This window comes from Penicillium mononematosum, assembly GCF_028829835.1.
Source record: "Penicillium mononematosum strain IBT 11891 chromosome Unknown utg000003l:1.0-8172316.0:1.0-8177699.0, whole genome shotgun sequence".
NCBI lineage: Eukaryota > Fungi > Ascomycota > Eurotiomycetes > Eurotiales > Aspergillaceae > Penicillium > Penicillium mononematosum.
Window position 1 is genome coordinate 5,180,524 of NW_026643273.1, and position 17,366 is coordinate 5,197,889.

A 17,366-nucleotide genomic window follows, 5' to 3' on the forward strand; every position below is an offset into this window, starting at 1 on the left:
CTGGCAAGAAAAACAAGATTCGGGAAGGGCTGAGTCAGCCTTGGATTTAAACAACCCCAGAGATCCAGAACATCCAGGCCTGTTTTCCATGTGGACCAAAACGGGGGAGTTTCAGGTCCTTGGTTAACTTATATTTTCGTTTTGGTCTTGGGGAGCTAATTGTATTGTGCGCAATCTTGTCCCCAACCTCCCGGACCTCGTCGCTCCAGCAATATGGATCGCATCGACCCGGTCGAGGACCCCAACGCCCCCAATGGGAGCCCTCAGGGAACCCAGCAATCCGCAAGGCAATCCCCAGAGTCCGGCCCCGTCAGGCCAACAGGTCCTACCCCGTTGCGCACTCGAGGCGACTCGCGCACGCGACGACCGAGTATTCGCCTGTCTCGCTTCCCATCTATCCCTTCACTAGATAACGTCAATCAACCGGCGTCTCAACCAGAGAGTCAACCACCGTCCTTCGAGCCGCGGCCTATACGATCCCCTCCCCCCTAATGAAGAGGACGAAGCATGGCTGGCAGGCCGGCGGCGCAGCAATTCGGAGCCGAATCGGGGACGATGGTCATCTCCCCCTCCTGATTCTCTCTCGCGAGTGGCGACTCCCATGCGAATGATGCCTGTGACCGAGGAATCCTCACACCGAAGTCCAGTACCACCCTCGCCAGTAGCAATATTGCCAGGTCAAGAGACTCACTCCGATGGTGAGCAACTTGATCCGGAGCTAGGCGAAATCCCTCCCGCAGCGCGACCGCCGGGCCGGCTTCGGCGAACTAGTCAAGCTGCGTTGAATCGCTTTTCTCGAAACCGTGCAAGTACAGTGACGGGAGCTGCACCAACTCTGGGCACACAGGAGGAGCAACGCCAGAATGAGTATGGATCTCACGTGGTCGACGTGCTGGACGTGATCGGTAAGCGCTGGTGTGCTGTGATACAGAAACCATAATCTTAACTTACCCGAATCTAGACCCCGAGGTATCTGCCCTTTCCACTCTCACCAATGTCCAAAACTCTCTCTTTGTGCCGAATTTGGGTGGGTTCATCAATCGCACGCCCACCTATACGATTACACGACCACAATATTCTTCAGATGAGGAACAGGGAATTACAACGGACGAGGGTGAACCGTCCGGTGGCGACAAGACTAAAGAGCGACCGACTTTAGAAGAACTCCGCACTTTCACGAGTATGTCCTCGGTGTTGCGTGGTCCCAAATATGCTGTTCTCCCAGAAGGACAGGGACTTGAAGGATGGACAAGAGAAGACTATGCCGAACTAAATGATCATGTTCGGCATATGCTTCACTCTCGGCGGTCCAAGTTCAAACGGTCCATGAAAGGATTTAGGCAATACGTACAGAAGCGTGAGTGATACTCCCCACCGCAACATTTTTGCTTAATACTGATCTCGCCTAGCCCTCGGCTTTCTTGTAACTCTATACGCGACTTTGATAACCCTGTTTGGTCTGGCCTGGGTTCTTTTCTTGATCGGTGAGATCCTTTGACCTAATTTTCTAGCCAGTATGCTAACAGTCACTTCAGGTTGGATCAATGTGGGTGGAAAGCAAACGTATGTTATTAATGTCATAGATAACGTTTTGGTTGCCCTGTTCGCCATCATGGGTGATGGACTGGCTCCTTTCCGCGCTGTCGATACATATCACATGAGTTTCATTGCCCACTATACATTCTTGTCGTGGAAGGTTCGTCGGAAGCGAGCACTACCAGGCCTGAAAGACAAGAATGACCTTCCGTCGAAGCCGGAGAAAGCCGTCGACATTGAATTTGGTGACACGGCCAAGGAAGGCGAACACGAATTCTCTGTTCTTGATGCTCGCCAACAGTTGCGATTGATGCATCACCAAAACAAGTTCGCAAAGTCGCATACTTTCTATAAGCCGCACGAAACCATGACCCACCACGCCTTCCCCCTGCGCTTGCTCATTGCTATTGTCGTTATCCTTGACTGTCATTCTTTGCTCCAAATGGCGCTTGGTGCCTGTACCTGGAGTATGGAGGACCCCCATAAGCGCCCATTCGCGCTGACGACGGTTATTCTTTGCTGCTCCATCACCTGTAACATCGCAGGTGGTGTGATGATCATGATTGGTGATCGGCGAACCCGAAAGAAGGATGTCGTCGAACGGCTCTTCCGCCAACAGCTGACCGAAGAAGCCATGAAGAAGATGGAAAAGAAGAAGATCAAGGAGGAGCGCCGCAGTGCTCAGATTGAGCGGTCCAGTGCCCAAATTGAGCGGTCTAGTGCACAGATTGACCGCTCTAGTTCTCAAATCGACCGCCCAGTGCCGTATGGCGGCACCTGATCACAGCAATTTCCATGTTCTCACTTACGAACGTCATGACATGGGCATTAGGGACGTTGGTGCAGCTGCATCATAGCCTTTCTTTAATTTTGCCCCACGTGTACAGATTACTGGATGTTAATAATTATGTTTTTTACATATTCTAGCGACGGAGTTTCGCTGGATGTCATATAGGGATGGCTTTCGCTTTTTGTGGTCTTGTTCTCTGGCCTACGGTGTTTTCCAAGGTTGCTTTTGGCTGATATAATGCAGTGGCTGTGCCCAGGTGATTTGGGTATATATGGTTGATCTTTGAATATACCAGATCATCTGATTACTTGGTGTAAAATAAGTGAAACTCTTCAGCCATGTGTTTCAATGTATATATGAATGATGTGAAACTCCCTCGCACGGAATATGTATGAATCTCATAAAATTAAGAGAAGGCCAGAACCTCAGGTAGTGATAGTAACTCTCCCCAACCCATTTCCCTCCACCACTCTTAACAATCTCCTCAAAAATCCATTCACCAACTAAAGCCCGTGAAATCGTATATCCAATAGCAGGATCCCTCTCCGTTCCAACCCTCACTTTCCCCAGTCCCACCTCTTGACCCCCTTCGTCCCCCTCACAAACAGGAACCCGATGATCCCCCGTCAAAAGGCTGGGTCTCACAACAACAACCCCGGCAGCAAGCACCCCAGCATATCCCAGCCTAACCTCCTTATCGAGCAATTTCTCCATCTGCAGCTTATCCGCATGCGGGATCGGCAAGAGTATAGAGTACATAGGCCTGAACAAGACCGGCACATCTTTATTACCAGGCAAATGCCCCGTCGTCGAGATCACAGTGACCCTTGGTGCAACATCGCGATACGCCTCGTATGAGGCAAACCGCTCCGAAGCAATCTTGGCCAGCGCCGCCAGCAGCGCGCGCGTCGTCTGTTCTGTGATATGCGGGTTCGAGAGCTCAATGTGCGGTAAAGCAGGCATGCGCATCTGAATTGTTGCGCATTTTGATTCCTTGGTAAAGGAGATTGTCGGTGCACCGCCTATGCCGGAAACTATACTTGTCACAAGAGTACAAGCCCCATTGGGTGTGCTGTTGGGATCGGAGTTGGTGATGAGGGTTTTCGTGATGCTTTCTACATCTGTTGCGTCGCCTTCAATTATCTCCAGCTGACGAGAGAGGATCTCTTGTGTTATGCCAGGCTGTGAAAGGAGCAGCGTAGTGAGTTTTGATGGGGTGCGGGCTAGGGCTCTCGCGTTGTAGCCGTTGAGAAGCGTGTAGGTCAAGCAGGCGTTGGCACAGCCGCCGGTTGCTCCGAAAAAGGCAATGGTTGCCATTTCAGGGATTGGCTGTGCAGATATCCGTGTTAGACTTGGAAATTGTAGATTTTATCTTGTAGAATTGAGCCCTGAAGTTCGATTGTATTGCCGCGAGATAGATAACCCTAGGGATTCAAGGATCCTTTATACTAGTGACCGGTATATACCAGATTTTAATTGGAATCATATTGACTGAATATCTGTCCGTCTCCGATTGGGCCTAAACAAAAGTGAGGTTATAGTACGGAGTACACCTACCTAGGTAGGAAGAGTGCGGCCGTGCAAGCTAAGCCCGGGACAACTGGCGTACGCTAGTCCGAAAGTGGCTTGGTGGCGGGGGAACAACTCCCCGATGCGGACGAACTCCTGCTCCATTGAACCTCAATTGTCAATGATCTGGATTGTTGGAAATATATGACAGCATGAAGCACTGCTTTTTAATTCTTGAAGTAGAGTACATGCTATCTAAAGTGTGGAGTGTGGGTGGAATAATAACCTTTTAACATCTTGTTCGAGATATATATCTACCTCAGACATTATAGCTCACCATAAATGCAGTAATCATTCCAACTATTCACTTATTGTTTTGATCATCACCAAGTGTCATCAAACTGTACTTTCCGAATTCATAACTACAAAGACCCTAGAAAACCAAGCGATATATGCTCCCGTGGATAAGATTCAGGTCAACTAACAACCAAGCTTTAGTTAGATCTAAACCCAAGTAGAAAAGAACCACAAAGTCTATTAACCTGGTCTGCTTTTCATGTAACTGTTGCATTCGACCCGGGCAGCAATTCTGAATTTTCACATAATATAGTACATGCATCGTATGCAGACACCAGACAAGACTTCTTGGACGGGGAATAGCCGTAGTTCAGCTATGATAAGGTACAATTTGAGCTACTCTACTAACAACCCTTTACGGCATATAGTTCGGATCCTTCCAGATTCCAGATGAGATTAACGAAGATACCAGATAAAATTTTATTAATCTCGTCTGGAATCTCATCGTCCTGGAATTATCGGATCTGAAAACGTTCGATCTAGATTTGCATCGAGAAAGGAGAGTGTAGATCACCGGTTGCCCATCGTAACATTACAGGGTGGAAAATCTGAACTCAGCAGGATCGACATGGGTCCGTTGATCTCGAATTCCCTGGGATTGAGACATAGGCGGACGGTGGATCCAAGTGTGGATAAGAGACTCTAATGTAACAGGGTCTCTAACTATAATGTGCGTACGAGTGCAAAGAGGCAATAATGTAGAGGGCGCCACAAAGACACGCTGCCCTAATCATGATTGTAATGAGAGATGGGCATCGGATAATTTTTGCCACCCGGACGCCCTAAACGCCTCAAAACGCCCTCAAGGTATGCTCTTTAGTGACACAGTTATCAAATGATCACATTTTTGCGCAGGGACAGTTTTGAAACTGCAGGGAATTCGTCGGGGATGACGGTAGGGGCTGTCCACGCCCTGCTCACTTCTAGAAGGACCCTGCATTCGGATATCTGGTTTACAAAGTATGTGTATGGTTGAGCCTGGTTTAATTGGGGAACCATGTGAGACTCGCACGGCTAGAAAGTATGTAAGTCCAAATTTGGATATCCTAGAACTAGATCAGGGAACAGGGTAGTCTTGACAGATACCGTTGCGTTGACAGGGCGGAATGCAGGGACCATGCATCACCAGGAAGGGGGAACATCTCATTGATTGCAAAAATTCCGGAATCAAGGGAGGGCCAATGATATTGCTAGGGAGGTAGAGATCATCGTGGCAAGTTCGGGACTAAACCCTTGCATAGTTACATTCCAGCAGCAAAAATGGGAGGGTTGTATTTGGCCTGTTTGGTGGATCACCTCGTGCCCGAACGCTGTGACTTGAAGATAAAAGGCTCGTCATCTCTATTCTCTTTTTATATATCATCTCTCTACTTCTCTGCCTCTCTCTCTGCCTTCTATCCTCCCAAACCTTCCAATCCCATTACACTTATACAAGATTTTAATCTTTCAATACCCTATCTTCAAGATGCAGTTCACTCTCTCCGCCGCTGTCCTCGCCTTTGCTGGCCTTGCCGCTGCCATCCCTGCTCAGCAGGATGCTCCTCGCTTCTCCGTCCCCGACAGCCTGACCGTCGAGCAGGCCCAGTCCAAGTGTGGTAACCAGGCTCAGCTCTCTTGCTGCAACACTGCCACCTACGCTGGTGACACCACCGATATCAACTCCGGCATTCTTTCTGGCGCTCTCTCAAACCTCATCGGTGCCGGCTCTGGTGCCAAGGGCCTTGGTATCTTCGACCAGTGCTCCAAGCTCGACGCCCAGAGTAAGTTTTCCCGATCAAATTTTTGGCCGTGTTCCTCACTAACTTTTCTCCAGTCCCTATCATTGGTATCGCTGCTCAGGACATCCTCAACCAGAAGTGCAAGCAGAACATCGCCTGCTGCGCCAACTCACCCTCCGAGGCCAGCAACGACCTCGTCGGTGCCGGTCTTCCTTGCATTGCCCTTGGCTCTATTCTCTAAGCGCATCGTCCCGGAGTCAGTCAGCTTTGCACGATGGAAAAATTACAGGAGCTCTGTGGTGTACTTTGTTCCTGCACTTGTTATTTCGTTCGCAGTGTGATCCTTTTCAGAGAGTTATAATATCTCGCCTAATACATAAACTTTGGAATTCTTATTTCTCATTAAGCTTCTAGCGTGACATGTTATTGTAGATACCAGGGTATATCAATCCTACGGATCTCTCGGCCATAAAGGTCATTAAACGAAAAAGGAGTGTTTTCCAAGGTTGCCCAAGGGAAAACTTAAAGGAGCCACTACACCCTGTGTACGAAGAAAGCCGCTAGTTCTCTACTGTAATATAAGACTTTCTAGGGTGTGCCTTGGTATTATAGAGGACTTTAACAGAGAGAATATCTGGTATTACATTATAAGGTAGTTCTTCAATACAGGAAGAGTGCTATACGGAAGGATAAGAATGGCAAAATCTACCACATGAACATCCTATTGGGCCAAGAGAGAAACGTCTGCATGATATATGACATATGCAAAGCATGTGCTAATGAAGATTATGACAATGGTACGTCGGGAGCGGGAACAGCAGGGAGAGGGAATGGTGGCAAAGATACGTGTAAGGAGAGTGTTGGGGAGAGGTGATGTTGCTGGACGATAAAATGCGGCGATTATTTGGGAGTAGGCCGAAAGCGAATGTGCATTTTCAATGATGCTTTCCTTGATATCAGTAGAACAAACAACAATAGACAAATGGGAATACGCTTGAGGAGTGCCCTCAGACCACTCGTATCCATTTCGAACGGTGTTCTCTTGTCATAAAGCACTGCCGTTTCGCGACGCAAAGCGCGGGCGTTGTGAAGACATGTGCCTATTCAACCCCTATGACCATAATTCTAGGCGCAGTGACTGAAGCAATGCAGCCCCGGAGACAAATGGCGATAGGATACTGTCAATACAAAGGGGCCAGTCGTCATCCCATCGCAAAGCACAAACAGCCAAGCAATATTCCCAATATCCTGGATACCATCCGGATTACCCCAAATCAGTTATCACGAGGCGTAGCCCTTCTTGGTCTTGTCGAAATTCCTCGCAGAGAATAATGTTCTTTCTTTGTAAATCACCATGGGTGAATGTCGGGTTATGGCCCTTTAAGACAAAAGGAAAGCATTTTCGAAGATATTCCACTCTATAGAGTGGGCCTCCGTTGTAGGTGTACTTCCGCAACATTGCTTCGTTGAGACCTTCTTCGGAGTCAAAAGGGCCATCTACCAATGGATCTAGCTCGTGTGCCCAGAATATCTCGTCTAGGAGCCGTCTTTTGTCGAAACTGCCATAGTACTTTGGAGATGGAAGCTGGCGCAGGTCGTCAAAGTATCTCCGTAGATCCTTCAGTATTTCTTGCTTCTCGGATGTTGTAAGTTGCGGCCATGCTGAAAGAAGAGTTTGACCGAGTATACGCTCCATGACAATGAAACTTTTGCCTGTCTCTGGGTCCGAATAGAGGGCGAAGACTAGCGGGACAGCGACATTGGTATTCTCCTGAACAAACAACATGTCTTGTCCTTCAATAAGATCGACACCCAGCCCAAATTTCCCAACCAAAAAATGTTGACCTACTCCGACTATTCTTCGCCCTCCATATTCCATGGATATGAGTTTTACTACGATGAGTTGGGACATCGATTATGAGACGATTCAACGCGAGCCGGGCATTGAATGCGATTCATTCGAACATTTCGTTGTTCCCTCTAGGTATTGGAAGGAGGGTAGGATTCGGCCCGGAAAAGAAGCCAAAGATGGCGAGTATCAGTACTGGCATTGGGCATCTTGGTCAGAGAGTGGAATCCGTCACTGGGATTCGGTGTGGGACTTTGTTTGTAGCTGGGTGGAGGAGGTAGAGGAGATGATTGAGAAAGGCGAAGAAGAGGACTGAGAACCAAGCCCGTATATGGATTATCCGGGGGAAGTTGACAAAGCCTGAGGCGTGGCAGCCAGATTCACCGTTTCGGGGATGGGGGTGTTTGCAGAATATCTGGAGTTTGTGGTCGATGAGCTGATTCAGAAGGTGAGGTTTCATAGTTCAGGCAGCAACACCGAACATCAGGCCTTTCTACGTTTCACAGAATTCGTAGAGATTTATGAATCTGTCCGACCTGGCCTTTGAAAGGTTGCATTCAAGTTGCTGATCGGATATTTTAAACCAACTACTGTACTATTTCTATTCGTCTTAGAGACACGGCCATTCACTGCATTTGCTTCAACATTTGAGATTGATAAATATAGGCATCCACTATTCGTCAAATCCATATGCTATCCAGCAACATCATCCACGCATCTAAATCAGTCAGAGATCAGCAGCGGTCCGAGGATCTCCCTTACAACATCTACAGCGTATCCCTCAACGAGAACCTTTACCGAATTGTGGCTAATGCAGACTAAATCTTGGACTGGATACAGAAAAAGAAAACATTAAGCAGAACCAGCCCATCCAACTCGAACGATCCAACTACTATCTTCACACCGTCAAATATATCCCTACAGTGGTTGAATCGGCATACTGACCATGACTTGGTCGAAGCCATTCTTGAAGCTTCGCGACCAGCGACCATGGCTGTTGCCGCTGAGGTCTTCACAATCCTTTATAGTGACGGCGATCTCTCTGTCAATGTTCACGGTATTTTCCCCGGCCTCCTGAGGTCGAGAAAAAGTAAACACCAGCTAATAAAATCCCATATAGGATCTCTTTCTCTATGCTATGGTACACATGTTCTGTCTAAGACTTTTGATCCTTTCAAGGCTACCTGACTGCTGCAGATTGTCCCCGTCATGCCTCAGGCATTAGTCTCACGAGCTGGAGTAGCATTCGAAGATAGTACGAAAGATTTACGAAGATAGATACTCATTTACTAAAAACAATCTCTTTCGATAGGAGAGTATTGGAACATCGTCCTCCTCATCTCCGAAGCCGTCTCGGCACTTATATGCTGTCCGATATTCGGATACATGCTAGACGTCTCTGGAACACGCCAGGGTCCCTATCTGTCCGGACTCGTGCTGTTATTTGCATCTATGCTCGTCTTGGCAACATCACACTCAGTGACATGGTACATCATTGCCAGAGTCTTCCAGGGCGCAGCAACGGCCATGGTTTCGGTAGCTGGTCTTTCCATTGTGACTGACGCAGTAGATAGAGCGAGTCTTGGACAAATGATTGGATATCTGGGCACCGCCATGACACTGGGATTTATGTCTGGTCCATTATTGGGCGGACTGCTATACCAGATTGGAGGATTTTATGCCATTTTTGGTATGGCTTTCGGCGTTGTTGGTCTTGACTTCTTTCTTAGACTCGCTGTTGTCGAGAAGAGGATTGCTGAACGTTGGCTGTGTCTCGATGATGGCGAGCGCCCCAGTCAGGAGAATGGCTATATCCCTGAGCAGCCGCCATACGGAACTCTGGGGACTATACCCACTAGCGGTCATACTGCCACAGAAATTTCCAAGACTACTTTTGCGCTGGGCAAGCTTTTAAAGCAGTCGCGGATTCTTATTAGTCTCTCGGCAGTTACTGTTGGGGCTCTTGTGGTCTCGGCATTCGATGCGGTATGGAATTCAGTCTTTTATATTGGAGTTGCATTGACACTCCTACACAGACCCTCCCAGTCTTTGTGGAAAACACATTCCACTGGAATGTTCTAGGCGCAGGTTTGATATTCTTGCCAGGTGCTGCAGCAGCCATTTTTCAACCGTTTTTTGGTATGCCATAATAGTACCAAATTCTACTGCATGATCCTGACCTGCGTTTCTAGGCTTTTTATCTGACCGTCTTGGATCGAGAGTTATTACATTCGCAAGCTTTGTCATTCTAGCCCCGAGTCTGATTTGTCTTCGTTTTGTCGGGGACAACTCACCATCCCACATAGGTCTTCTTTGTGTGATGCTGGTTCTTGTTGGAATGTGCATCGACTTAAGCCAGCCAGCCTTGATAGTGGAGATGCAACGTGTGCTGGATGACATGGAAGCTGAAGACCCCGGGGTCTTTGGAGGTAGAGGTGCTGTAGCTCAAGCTTTCAGTTTAGAGAACATGGCACATTTTGGCGGGTTGGCATTAGGACCTATGCTAGGTGGATTTGTGGAGGTTCGATACGGTTGGAAAAGTATGACTCTTGCTCTGGGAGTTCTTTCTGCGGTAACTGCTATGCCTATGTTATGGCTGAGTGGTCCTATCGAAGAAGTCTCTTGGACTGAGTCTGCCGATGAAGAGATGGAACGTCAACCCCTGCTGACAGAGTAGTATGCGTTAGGCTGTATATAGTAGCACAAATGTGGCTTTTATTGCATTTGTTTTGAGATCATGGATATATTTACTCTTCTTTCGCATCACTAAATGTACTAAGTGTAAAATTATTTGTCAGATATACATGAAGCCGAATCCATGTCCCTCGGTGATTTAATGGGGAAATACCACTCCGTACCAAGAACGCAAGTTGACAATTGTGAGTAACGTTGAAGTAGTCATAGTTACACCAGACGATGTACGAGAATGATGAGGACTGAGCAATTGAATTGCATCTTTAAGAAGGAGAGAAACTCCTCGACATGAGAAGGGTGAAAATACACGGACTATCAACATGAAGCTTTTTGAGCGATTCAGCAAGTTGCTAGCGAACCTCTATACTACCACACATACCTGGCTCCAACCCTCTCATATCAGTGATGGAATCAAAGTACAAGGCAGCTACATCTTCCCAGCAGAGTCAGAACCTCATGAAGCGACAATCATGGGATTACCATCTCGGTGTTCTCTACCCCCCGATCAATATGATGCCATGTGCAATGAATTAGCGCAACTAGCCGCAGCGATCACTGAGTTCGAACCAGTTCGGCTGTACGTGAGGCCCGAAGAGATCCAATTGGCCGAGTCTTTAGTCAAGACATTTGTGAAAGATGCATCAAAGATATCTATCATCCCATGTCCAATCAACCACTGCTGGGTACGGGACACAGGCCCCGTCTACGTGCGCGACATGACAGGCGCATTTCCGAATCGACGCTTCGCAATCAACTTCCGGTTCAATGAATGGGGTGGGAAGAGACCCGAAGACGACGGAATCTGCTGGGGTCAGCAATGGCCCTTGATGAACGAGAAAGCACTACAGGAAAACGCGAATTTTGCCCAGTGGGTAATCGAGCACGACCGCGAGCCCAGCCCTGTTGCGCAGGTCGAAACTCCGATTCGCGCCGAGGGCGGTGGTCTAGTTACCGACGGCGAAGGAACCCTGCTTATCACAGAGAGTAGCATTGTATGTGATGTGCGCAACCCGGGAATGTCCAAGGGCGAGATCGAGATTGAACTGAAGCGGTTGCTCGGGATTGAAAAAGTGATCTGGTTCCCTGGACGGCACAATGTCGACATTACCGACGTGCATATGGACGCTGAGGCGAGATTCGTACGCCCTGGTGTCATCGCTTACTCGAAACCCCATGCCATTGCGATTGACCTGTGGCAGGAACTGTCTACAGAGATCCGGGAGATTCTGGATCGTGAGACAGACGCTAAGGGTCGGCGCTTGCAGATCCACACCATCGAAGAACCCGATCCACGCGGCTTGGTGAAATCCGATCACGATGAACTATCGGCGAGTTATGTGAATTTCTATTTTGTCAATGGAGGACTGATTATCCCCAAATTCGGTGATCGGGAAAGGGATCAAAAGGCTCTGGAAATGTTTCAGGCGTTGCTCCCTGAGCGGGTGATTCGGCAGGTGTATGCCAACGCCATTCCCCTTACTGGTGGGGTGCTTCACTGCGTCACTCAGCAGGTTCCTGCAATCAAGTAAGAACCAATGAGTCAAGGACGTGGCATTGTGGAGGAGCACATTGGGGTTTCCAGTCCATTTCGAAATAAGATCCATTTTCAAAGCTGTGTCAACCTGCATACATCCATGGATACGTTTAGGTCTGGGAACCAATTCTTACTCAGACATCGCACAGCATATAAGCTATGGGACATGTATTTGAACCGGATATTCCATCTCCCGGTCATTCTGACTCTAACTAGTCCGTGAAACCAAAGACTTCGGGGGTCTGAGGAAGCTCCCAGCGGGGATTCCAATGTTATGTACACCCTACGCCGGATAGAGAGCTGACTCCCCTAGACGTCAGAGGCCACAACTAAGTGGGTCTTAATCTGCATAAAAGGAGCAAATACATGAGTACATCCTAGAGAGCTTAGGGCCTCCGAAGTTCGACATGTCTTGGTCCGAAGTGTAACAGTATAATTGCCCGACAAAGCCGATAAATACAGTTAAAGATCGAGGTCCTAGCGGAATGATCTGGGACATTGAAAACAACTCATCTCCGAGATAGTACGCTTCAGGTGGACATTAGTTCAGCTGCGCCCCATTAGATGCATCACATCTGGAAGTGAAGTGGTTCCTGCATGTCGAAACCGGAATTGGGTCAATTGGGATTCTCTGACAAAAGTATTGATCTGTACATCAGCCCATTATTATCTGATTGTTGTTCCAATACTGGGAATATCAGTAGAAATTGTATTCTAAGCTATTACCATATCTTGTCGCACTGTAGATATGACCTTGTACTCTGATGTTACTCTACTCCGTGTATTGTACTTGCATTCAGCTCCAAGGTAGCTATGTGCTCTTGAGCTGATCATATTCGATATATCGAGTACATCATATCCAACAATGATGCAGGATTGCCTCGATATAGTGATCTTCCTCCTGCATATAAAATGTAGAGCTGGAAAACACATGTCAACTTGTTCCAATTGGCTCTCTCACAGGTTAACCTGGGGAAGTGAGGCCTTTATCCCGTGCGACTTATTGCTTATTCCTTTCCGTGAGATCCAACGTAATGCAGACTTTCAATTGCGTGCAACTTGTCTTTTAACGGTGTTTCTTCACCTGTTAGTCCATCCGAGCCTCTTCAATCCATCTGGTGTTCACGGAAGAACACTGTACATCACTCTAAGCCATTTATATACTCCAGGGCTTTGTATTATAGTCCTATGTTCTGTAATGCTGTTTCAGTTACAGAACTCTCCATTTTCCCCAGCTCTCCTCGACCGACTACTCTCCACAATCATGGCTCTCCTCCCTGCTCCAAGTGAAGCTGTGACCGGCAAGGTCATACATGCCGGATATCGAAACCTCCCACCAGATGAGCTAGTTGATCTCGCAATTGAGAGTCACATTGCCCGTATAGTCAAACGCTCTCTGGTTGGTGGCGATGAATCCTTCTTCATCGCCGATTTGGGCCAGATAATTCGACTGCATCGTTGCTGGACCCAGAGTATGCCCGGAATACGACCGTATTATGGTATAACGCTTCTCTTCTACCACGTTTCCTGTTTTCGGAATAGAAAAAGTAACCCTTTTTATTTTGCAGCCGTCAAATGCAATCGTGACCCAACCTTCCTCAAAGTTCTTGCAGAGCTAGGGACGGGGTTCGATTGCGCCTCCATTGAAGAGATGCGCGCAGTCCTCAGCCTCGGCGTTGACCCAGCCCGGATTCTGTTCGCCAATCCATGCAAAGCACCCGCCGCCGTAGCCTTTGCACGCGAGGTAGGTGTCCTGCGAACGACATTTGACAATATCGACGAATTGGATACCATCAAGACACACATGCCAGAAGCTCAGTTGTTACTTCGGATCTATGCCAATGACGAGGGTGCGTTCATTTGTCTGGGCGGAAAGTTTGGTGCGCAGTTGGACACGACCGAGGAGCTACTTTCAAGAGCTTGGGAGCTTGGACTGAATGTGATTGGTGTCAGCTTTCATGTCGGTAAGCATTCCAGTACTTCGATGTTATACCTGGTCAGATTTATTGACCATTCGGAACTATAGGGACGGGTGCTACCAACCCAGCATCATTTTGCAAGGGCATCAAAGATGCACGTCTGGCATTTTCACAAGCTGAACGTCTAGGTTTCCATCCCAAGATTCTCGATATCGGCGGCGGCTTTCAAGACGATTGCTTTGAGTCCATGGCCGCCATTATTCGAGACGCGATTCGATCGGAGTTTCCAGCTGGTATCACAACGATCGCAGAACCAGGTCGGTTTTTTGCTCGTAACGTGTATACTCTTGTATGTCGAGTGATTTCGCGTCGCCGTCAGCTTGGAAGTGCTGCTCTATCTGGTGTTCCAGACATGCTTTATCAAAACGATGGCATATACGGGAATTTCATGAATGTGATTATGGAGAAAGAGATCATGGTTCCTTATTTGGTCAAGAGTAAGAAGGCCAGGGTTTTATTGCACAAACCAAAATCAGAGGATGCTTTGCAAGTAACAGACCATCGTTACTCGATCTGGGGACCTACATGTGACAGTACCGATTGTGTTGTGCGCGAGGTGATATTTGATTCCGAAGTCAAGGTTGGAGACTGGCTCAAATATAAAAACATGGGAGGTGAGTATTGTCCTCTTATACTTGGAGTTTTGATAGAACTGATCGAGTTCCAGCATATACAAGTACCACTGCTACTCAGTTCAATGGCTTCAGCAGCACCTATGACACATTTTATGTCAACAGTGAAACATTGCCTGACTATTAGCCGTCCTGGTGTTTTCTTCAAAGGGTATTTGTGGTCTTGAACCCATTAGTGTTGGGGTAGCTTAGTCTCTCACTCGAAGAGCCTATTGTGGATAAGCTGAAATGGTATCCATGGATGATATATGATGGCATATCAGCAGGCTTTTAGAACGAAAAGGCAAACATAGCCTTGGCTCATGTGAATGACGGCCTTTTTGAGCATGTTGACAGCCGGTACAATCGGAAAACATGTTAGCAGGATTTAGATCGCTTACACGATCTTCTGAAAATTCCAATTGTAAATCGATGAATAGCCTGCATTCATTCAGCTTGAGCGCGCAGCCTCTCGCATATATCTATACCGAAAACCATAACATCCATGACTATAATAGTAGGATGACCGAGCCCATCCCGAATGAAACAATAATCGCACGCTTAAAGAAACACCATAATTTCCGGGGGTTTTCCTATCACTCCAGATGGAATGAAGATAGCAGAAAGGATATCAATCATGAGAGAAAAAGAAAAGAGGACCTCAGAGGAGACATAAGAGAATTGCCGAGGTAAGAGGCAAGAAGTGACAGAAAAATTGAAAATATGTAAAGAAAGACGAGAGAAAGCCCTTGGACGATGTCATACCTTCTCCATCCCGGACATCGGGACGTCGTCCTGAATCGCATTCTCTGGGAGGGATTTCTTGATATCCATGCCATACGGTTGGGCATCCGAAGCAGACTCGCCTTGCTTCTCTGGCATGTCGGAGGAAGCTCCGTTCTCGGGTCGTTTCCGGCCAAGCCGCTCGCACCAGTGCTCAGCACTGACCAATGTGTCATTGACGACGCCGCTGACCTGCGCCATCATATCTAGACCCTCTTGGGCTAGCACCAAGATGCGATGGGCACTGATTGTGGCATCGGAGGAGGCAGCTGGGGAGTCTGGTGGCGGCTGCGAGGTGGATGCGACCTGGAAGCGGTGCGGCAGCGACGTCAGGTGTCGACGCACTAGATGGCGGGCATTCTCTGGCAGGGCGCCTCCTGCATATTTGGAAACCACATCAACTACTTGTTTCAAGGTCGATAGCACATCAGCCTTGACGGCTTGGATGCGCTGGATAAGCAACGAGGCATTTTCTCCACTGCCTCCTGCCTCGACATCCGACTGTGATCGTGATTTGTGGTTTTCCCATTCGTTGACAGCACCATGTAGTGCTACAATGGACTTGCCTAATCGACCGTTTGCCCATCGAAGCCAAGTCAGACAATATTGCAGACTACGCAGCGATTCCTCGCTCATGGCAACTCCAAGCCCAGAAGTCGAAATAACTAGTCGACTTTGCCATGTCGCCGAAGTACGTCTTTCTGGTTTCTCTTCATAGTGAGGAGACCTCATTTCATCGTACGGGGGCAGCGGCTCGGCCATGGAGAGGTCGGACGAGCTCCGTGTGCGCGGTGGCTCAGCCGAACCGTCCGGTCCCTTCTCGGCATTCATGGTTCTCGGCGACACATCTCCATCCATTTTTCGTCGCTTGCTGGAGTGCTTTGAGTCTTCGCTTGTAGAATCTCGTCGCTGCAGCGCCCAACGGAGACCGCTCTCGACACCAGTCTTGCGGCCTACCGTGCCGACGGTGTTCGCGACAGGTGATCCAATATTCCGCTCGATGAACTCAGCACCAGATTTGAACCGCGGCGAGTATGATTTCGACGTGGTGTAGGCAGAAACTGAGCCGTTGATGGCAGAGGAGATAAGTGGATGGGAAGAAGTTAACAGAGACAATAATGGCTCTGGCGGCGGTGGGTCCGGTGAAGTGATGGGAAGGGATTGTCTCGCGGTTCGAGGCGATTGTCCAAAATCTGTTGTCGAGATTAGTTGAATGTCCGTCGCACAGTCATCCGAATCCAGCGAAAAACCGCAGTCGCGACATTTTTAGTGGGCTGGTTCGGGATATCAGAGCCACGTACCGGAGCGAAGCCCCTCCAGGGCTTGTGCGGCTTCAAGATCATCCATGGATAATACACTGGCAGCTCGACGAGATCGATCTTCTGCTTTATCGACATCCATCACGGATGGGGCATTATGATAAGGCGGAGCGGTAAGTGATGGGGCGAGGCTACTTGTAAGCGTGGGAAGCGAATTGGTCGTCAGACCTGTGGCGTCAATCTTTCCAGGTAGTTTTGGCCTAGCAGTTTTTGGGGGTTCCATGGCGGGTCACTGATCGTCCATAGAGAGAGAGAGCAATGAACCCAAAGACGTCGGAGTTTCGCATCGAATCGTCTTTCACGTGAAAAAGTGTCACTTAGCCACTAGTCCCAATCAGGAAGGAAGAAGGGAAGTGAGGTAATCACATTCCAACGGTACCTGCTCGTCCATACATTGCACTATGGTTGCCCATGTACCTTTTCTCATCACATGTCAAACATCCAGTTGTCCCTCGCCCCAACAAACTCCTCTTGGAACTTCAATCTTACCCGAAAATGATTATTTGTCTTTGATTTGATATGAGTCTGAAATAACCGGCAATTGTGCCCTAGAATGTAGCGAACGTGACTGTGTATAGGGCATTTCAACAGACAATTCCTACTTATTCCGTCCAAGTATGATGTACACCCATTACAACGCATAGGTATTATACGGAATAGTATGCATTACAATCCTACGGAGAAGCC

The 17,366-nt window shown here is 48.2% G+C and overlaps 9 protein-coding genes across 9 annotated transcripts; 6 read left to right on the top strand and 3 right to left on the bottom strand.

Annotated features, from left to right (window-relative positions):
* Nucleotides 1-213: 213 nt before the first annotated feature.
* On the top strand, nucleotides 214-2,317 carry N7519_006980 (DUF2985 domain-containing protein; the record flags this gene model as incomplete). The annotated part of the gene is made up of 5 exons (XM_057293756.1): nucleotides 214-414; nucleotides 440-905; nucleotides 962-1,357; nucleotides 1,410-1,484; nucleotides 1,536-2,317. The coding sequence occupies 5 exons, from the start codon at nucleotides 214-216 to the stop codon at nucleotides 2,315-2,317; spliced, it is 1,920 nt and encodes a 639-aa protein (XP_057148567.1).
* A 415-nt stretch (nucleotides 2,318-2,732) lies between these two features.
* N7519_006981 (uncharacterized protein) lies at nucleotides 2,733-3,643 on the bottom strand (the record flags this gene model as incomplete). Its single annotated transcript, XM_057293757.1, has 2 exons — nucleotides 2,733-2,750; nucleotides 2,804-3,643. The coding sequence occupies 2 exons, from the start codon at nucleotides 3,641-3,643 to the stop codon at nucleotides 2,733-2,735; spliced, it is 858 nt and encodes a 285-aa protein (XP_057148568.1).
* A 2,014-nt stretch (nucleotides 3,644-5,657) lies between these two features.
* Nucleotides 5,658-6,151, top strand: N7519_006982 (hydrophobin family protein; the record flags this gene model as incomplete). The annotated part of the gene is made up of 2 exons (XM_057293758.1): nucleotides 5,658-5,952; nucleotides 6,006-6,151. 2 exons carry the CDS (start codon nucleotides 5,658-5,660, stop codon nucleotides 6,149-6,151), a joined length of 441 nt encoding a protein of 146 aa, XP_057148569.1.
* Nucleotides 6,152-7,174: 1,023 nt separating this feature from the next.
* On the bottom strand, nucleotides 7,175-7,696 carry N7519_006983 (uncharacterized protein; the record flags this gene model as incomplete). The annotated part of the gene is made up of 1 exon (XM_057293759.1): nucleotides 7,175-7,696. The coding sequence occupies one exon, from the start codon at nucleotides 7,694-7,696 to the stop codon at nucleotides 7,175-7,177; it is 522 nt and encodes a 173-aa protein (XP_057148570.1).
* Nucleotides 7,697-7,808: 112 nt separating this feature from the next.
* On the top strand, nucleotides 7,809-8,075 carry N7519_006984 (uncharacterized protein; the record flags this gene model as incomplete). The annotated part of the gene is made up of 1 exon (XM_057293760.1): nucleotides 7,809-8,075. One exon carries the CDS (start codon nucleotides 7,809-7,811, stop codon nucleotides 8,073-8,075), a length of 267 nt encoding a protein of 88 aa, XP_057148571.1.
* A 674-nt stretch (nucleotides 8,076-8,749) lies between these two features.
* Nucleotides 8,750-10,436, top strand: N7519_006985 (MFS transporter; the record flags this gene model as incomplete). The annotated part of the gene is made up of 6 exons (XM_057293761.1): nucleotides 8,750-8,809; nucleotides 8,880-8,900; nucleotides 8,957-9,014; nucleotides 9,072-9,745; nucleotides 9,796-9,898; nucleotides 9,952-10,436. 6 exons carry the CDS (start codon nucleotides 8,750-8,752, stop codon nucleotides 10,434-10,436), a joined length of 1,401 nt encoding a protein of 466 aa, XP_057148572.1.
* Nucleotides 10,437-10,773: 337 nt separating this feature from the next.
* N7519_006986 (agmatine deiminase family protein) lies at nucleotides 10,774-11,982 on the top strand (the record flags this gene model as incomplete). The annotated part of the gene is made up of 1 exon (XM_057293762.1): nucleotides 10,774-11,982. The coding sequence occupies one exon, from the start codon at nucleotides 10,774-10,776 to the stop codon at nucleotides 11,980-11,982; it is 1,209 nt and encodes a 402-aa protein (XP_057148573.1).
* A 1,269-nt stretch (nucleotides 11,983-13,251) lies between these two features.
* N7519_006987 (type III PLP-dependent enzyme) lies at nucleotides 13,252-14,725 on the top strand (the record flags this gene model as incomplete). The annotated part of the gene is made up of 4 exons (XM_057293763.1): nucleotides 13,252-13,459; nucleotides 13,556-13,951; nucleotides 14,014-14,580; nucleotides 14,634-14,725. The coding sequence occupies 4 exons, from the start codon at nucleotides 13,252-13,254 to the stop codon at nucleotides 14,723-14,725; spliced, it is 1,263 nt and encodes a 420-aa protein (XP_057148574.1).
* Nucleotides 14,726-15,336: 611 nt separating this feature from the next.
* Nucleotides 15,337-16,902, bottom strand: N7519_006988 (putative clock controled protein (Ccg-8); the record flags this gene model as incomplete). Its single annotated transcript, XM_057293764.1, has 2 exons — nucleotides 15,337-16,553; nucleotides 16,662-16,902. The coding sequence occupies 2 exons, from the start codon at nucleotides 16,900-16,902 to the stop codon at nucleotides 15,337-15,339; spliced, it is 1,458 nt and encodes a 485-aa protein (XP_057148575.1).
* Nucleotides 16,903-17,366: the final 464 nt, after the last annotated feature.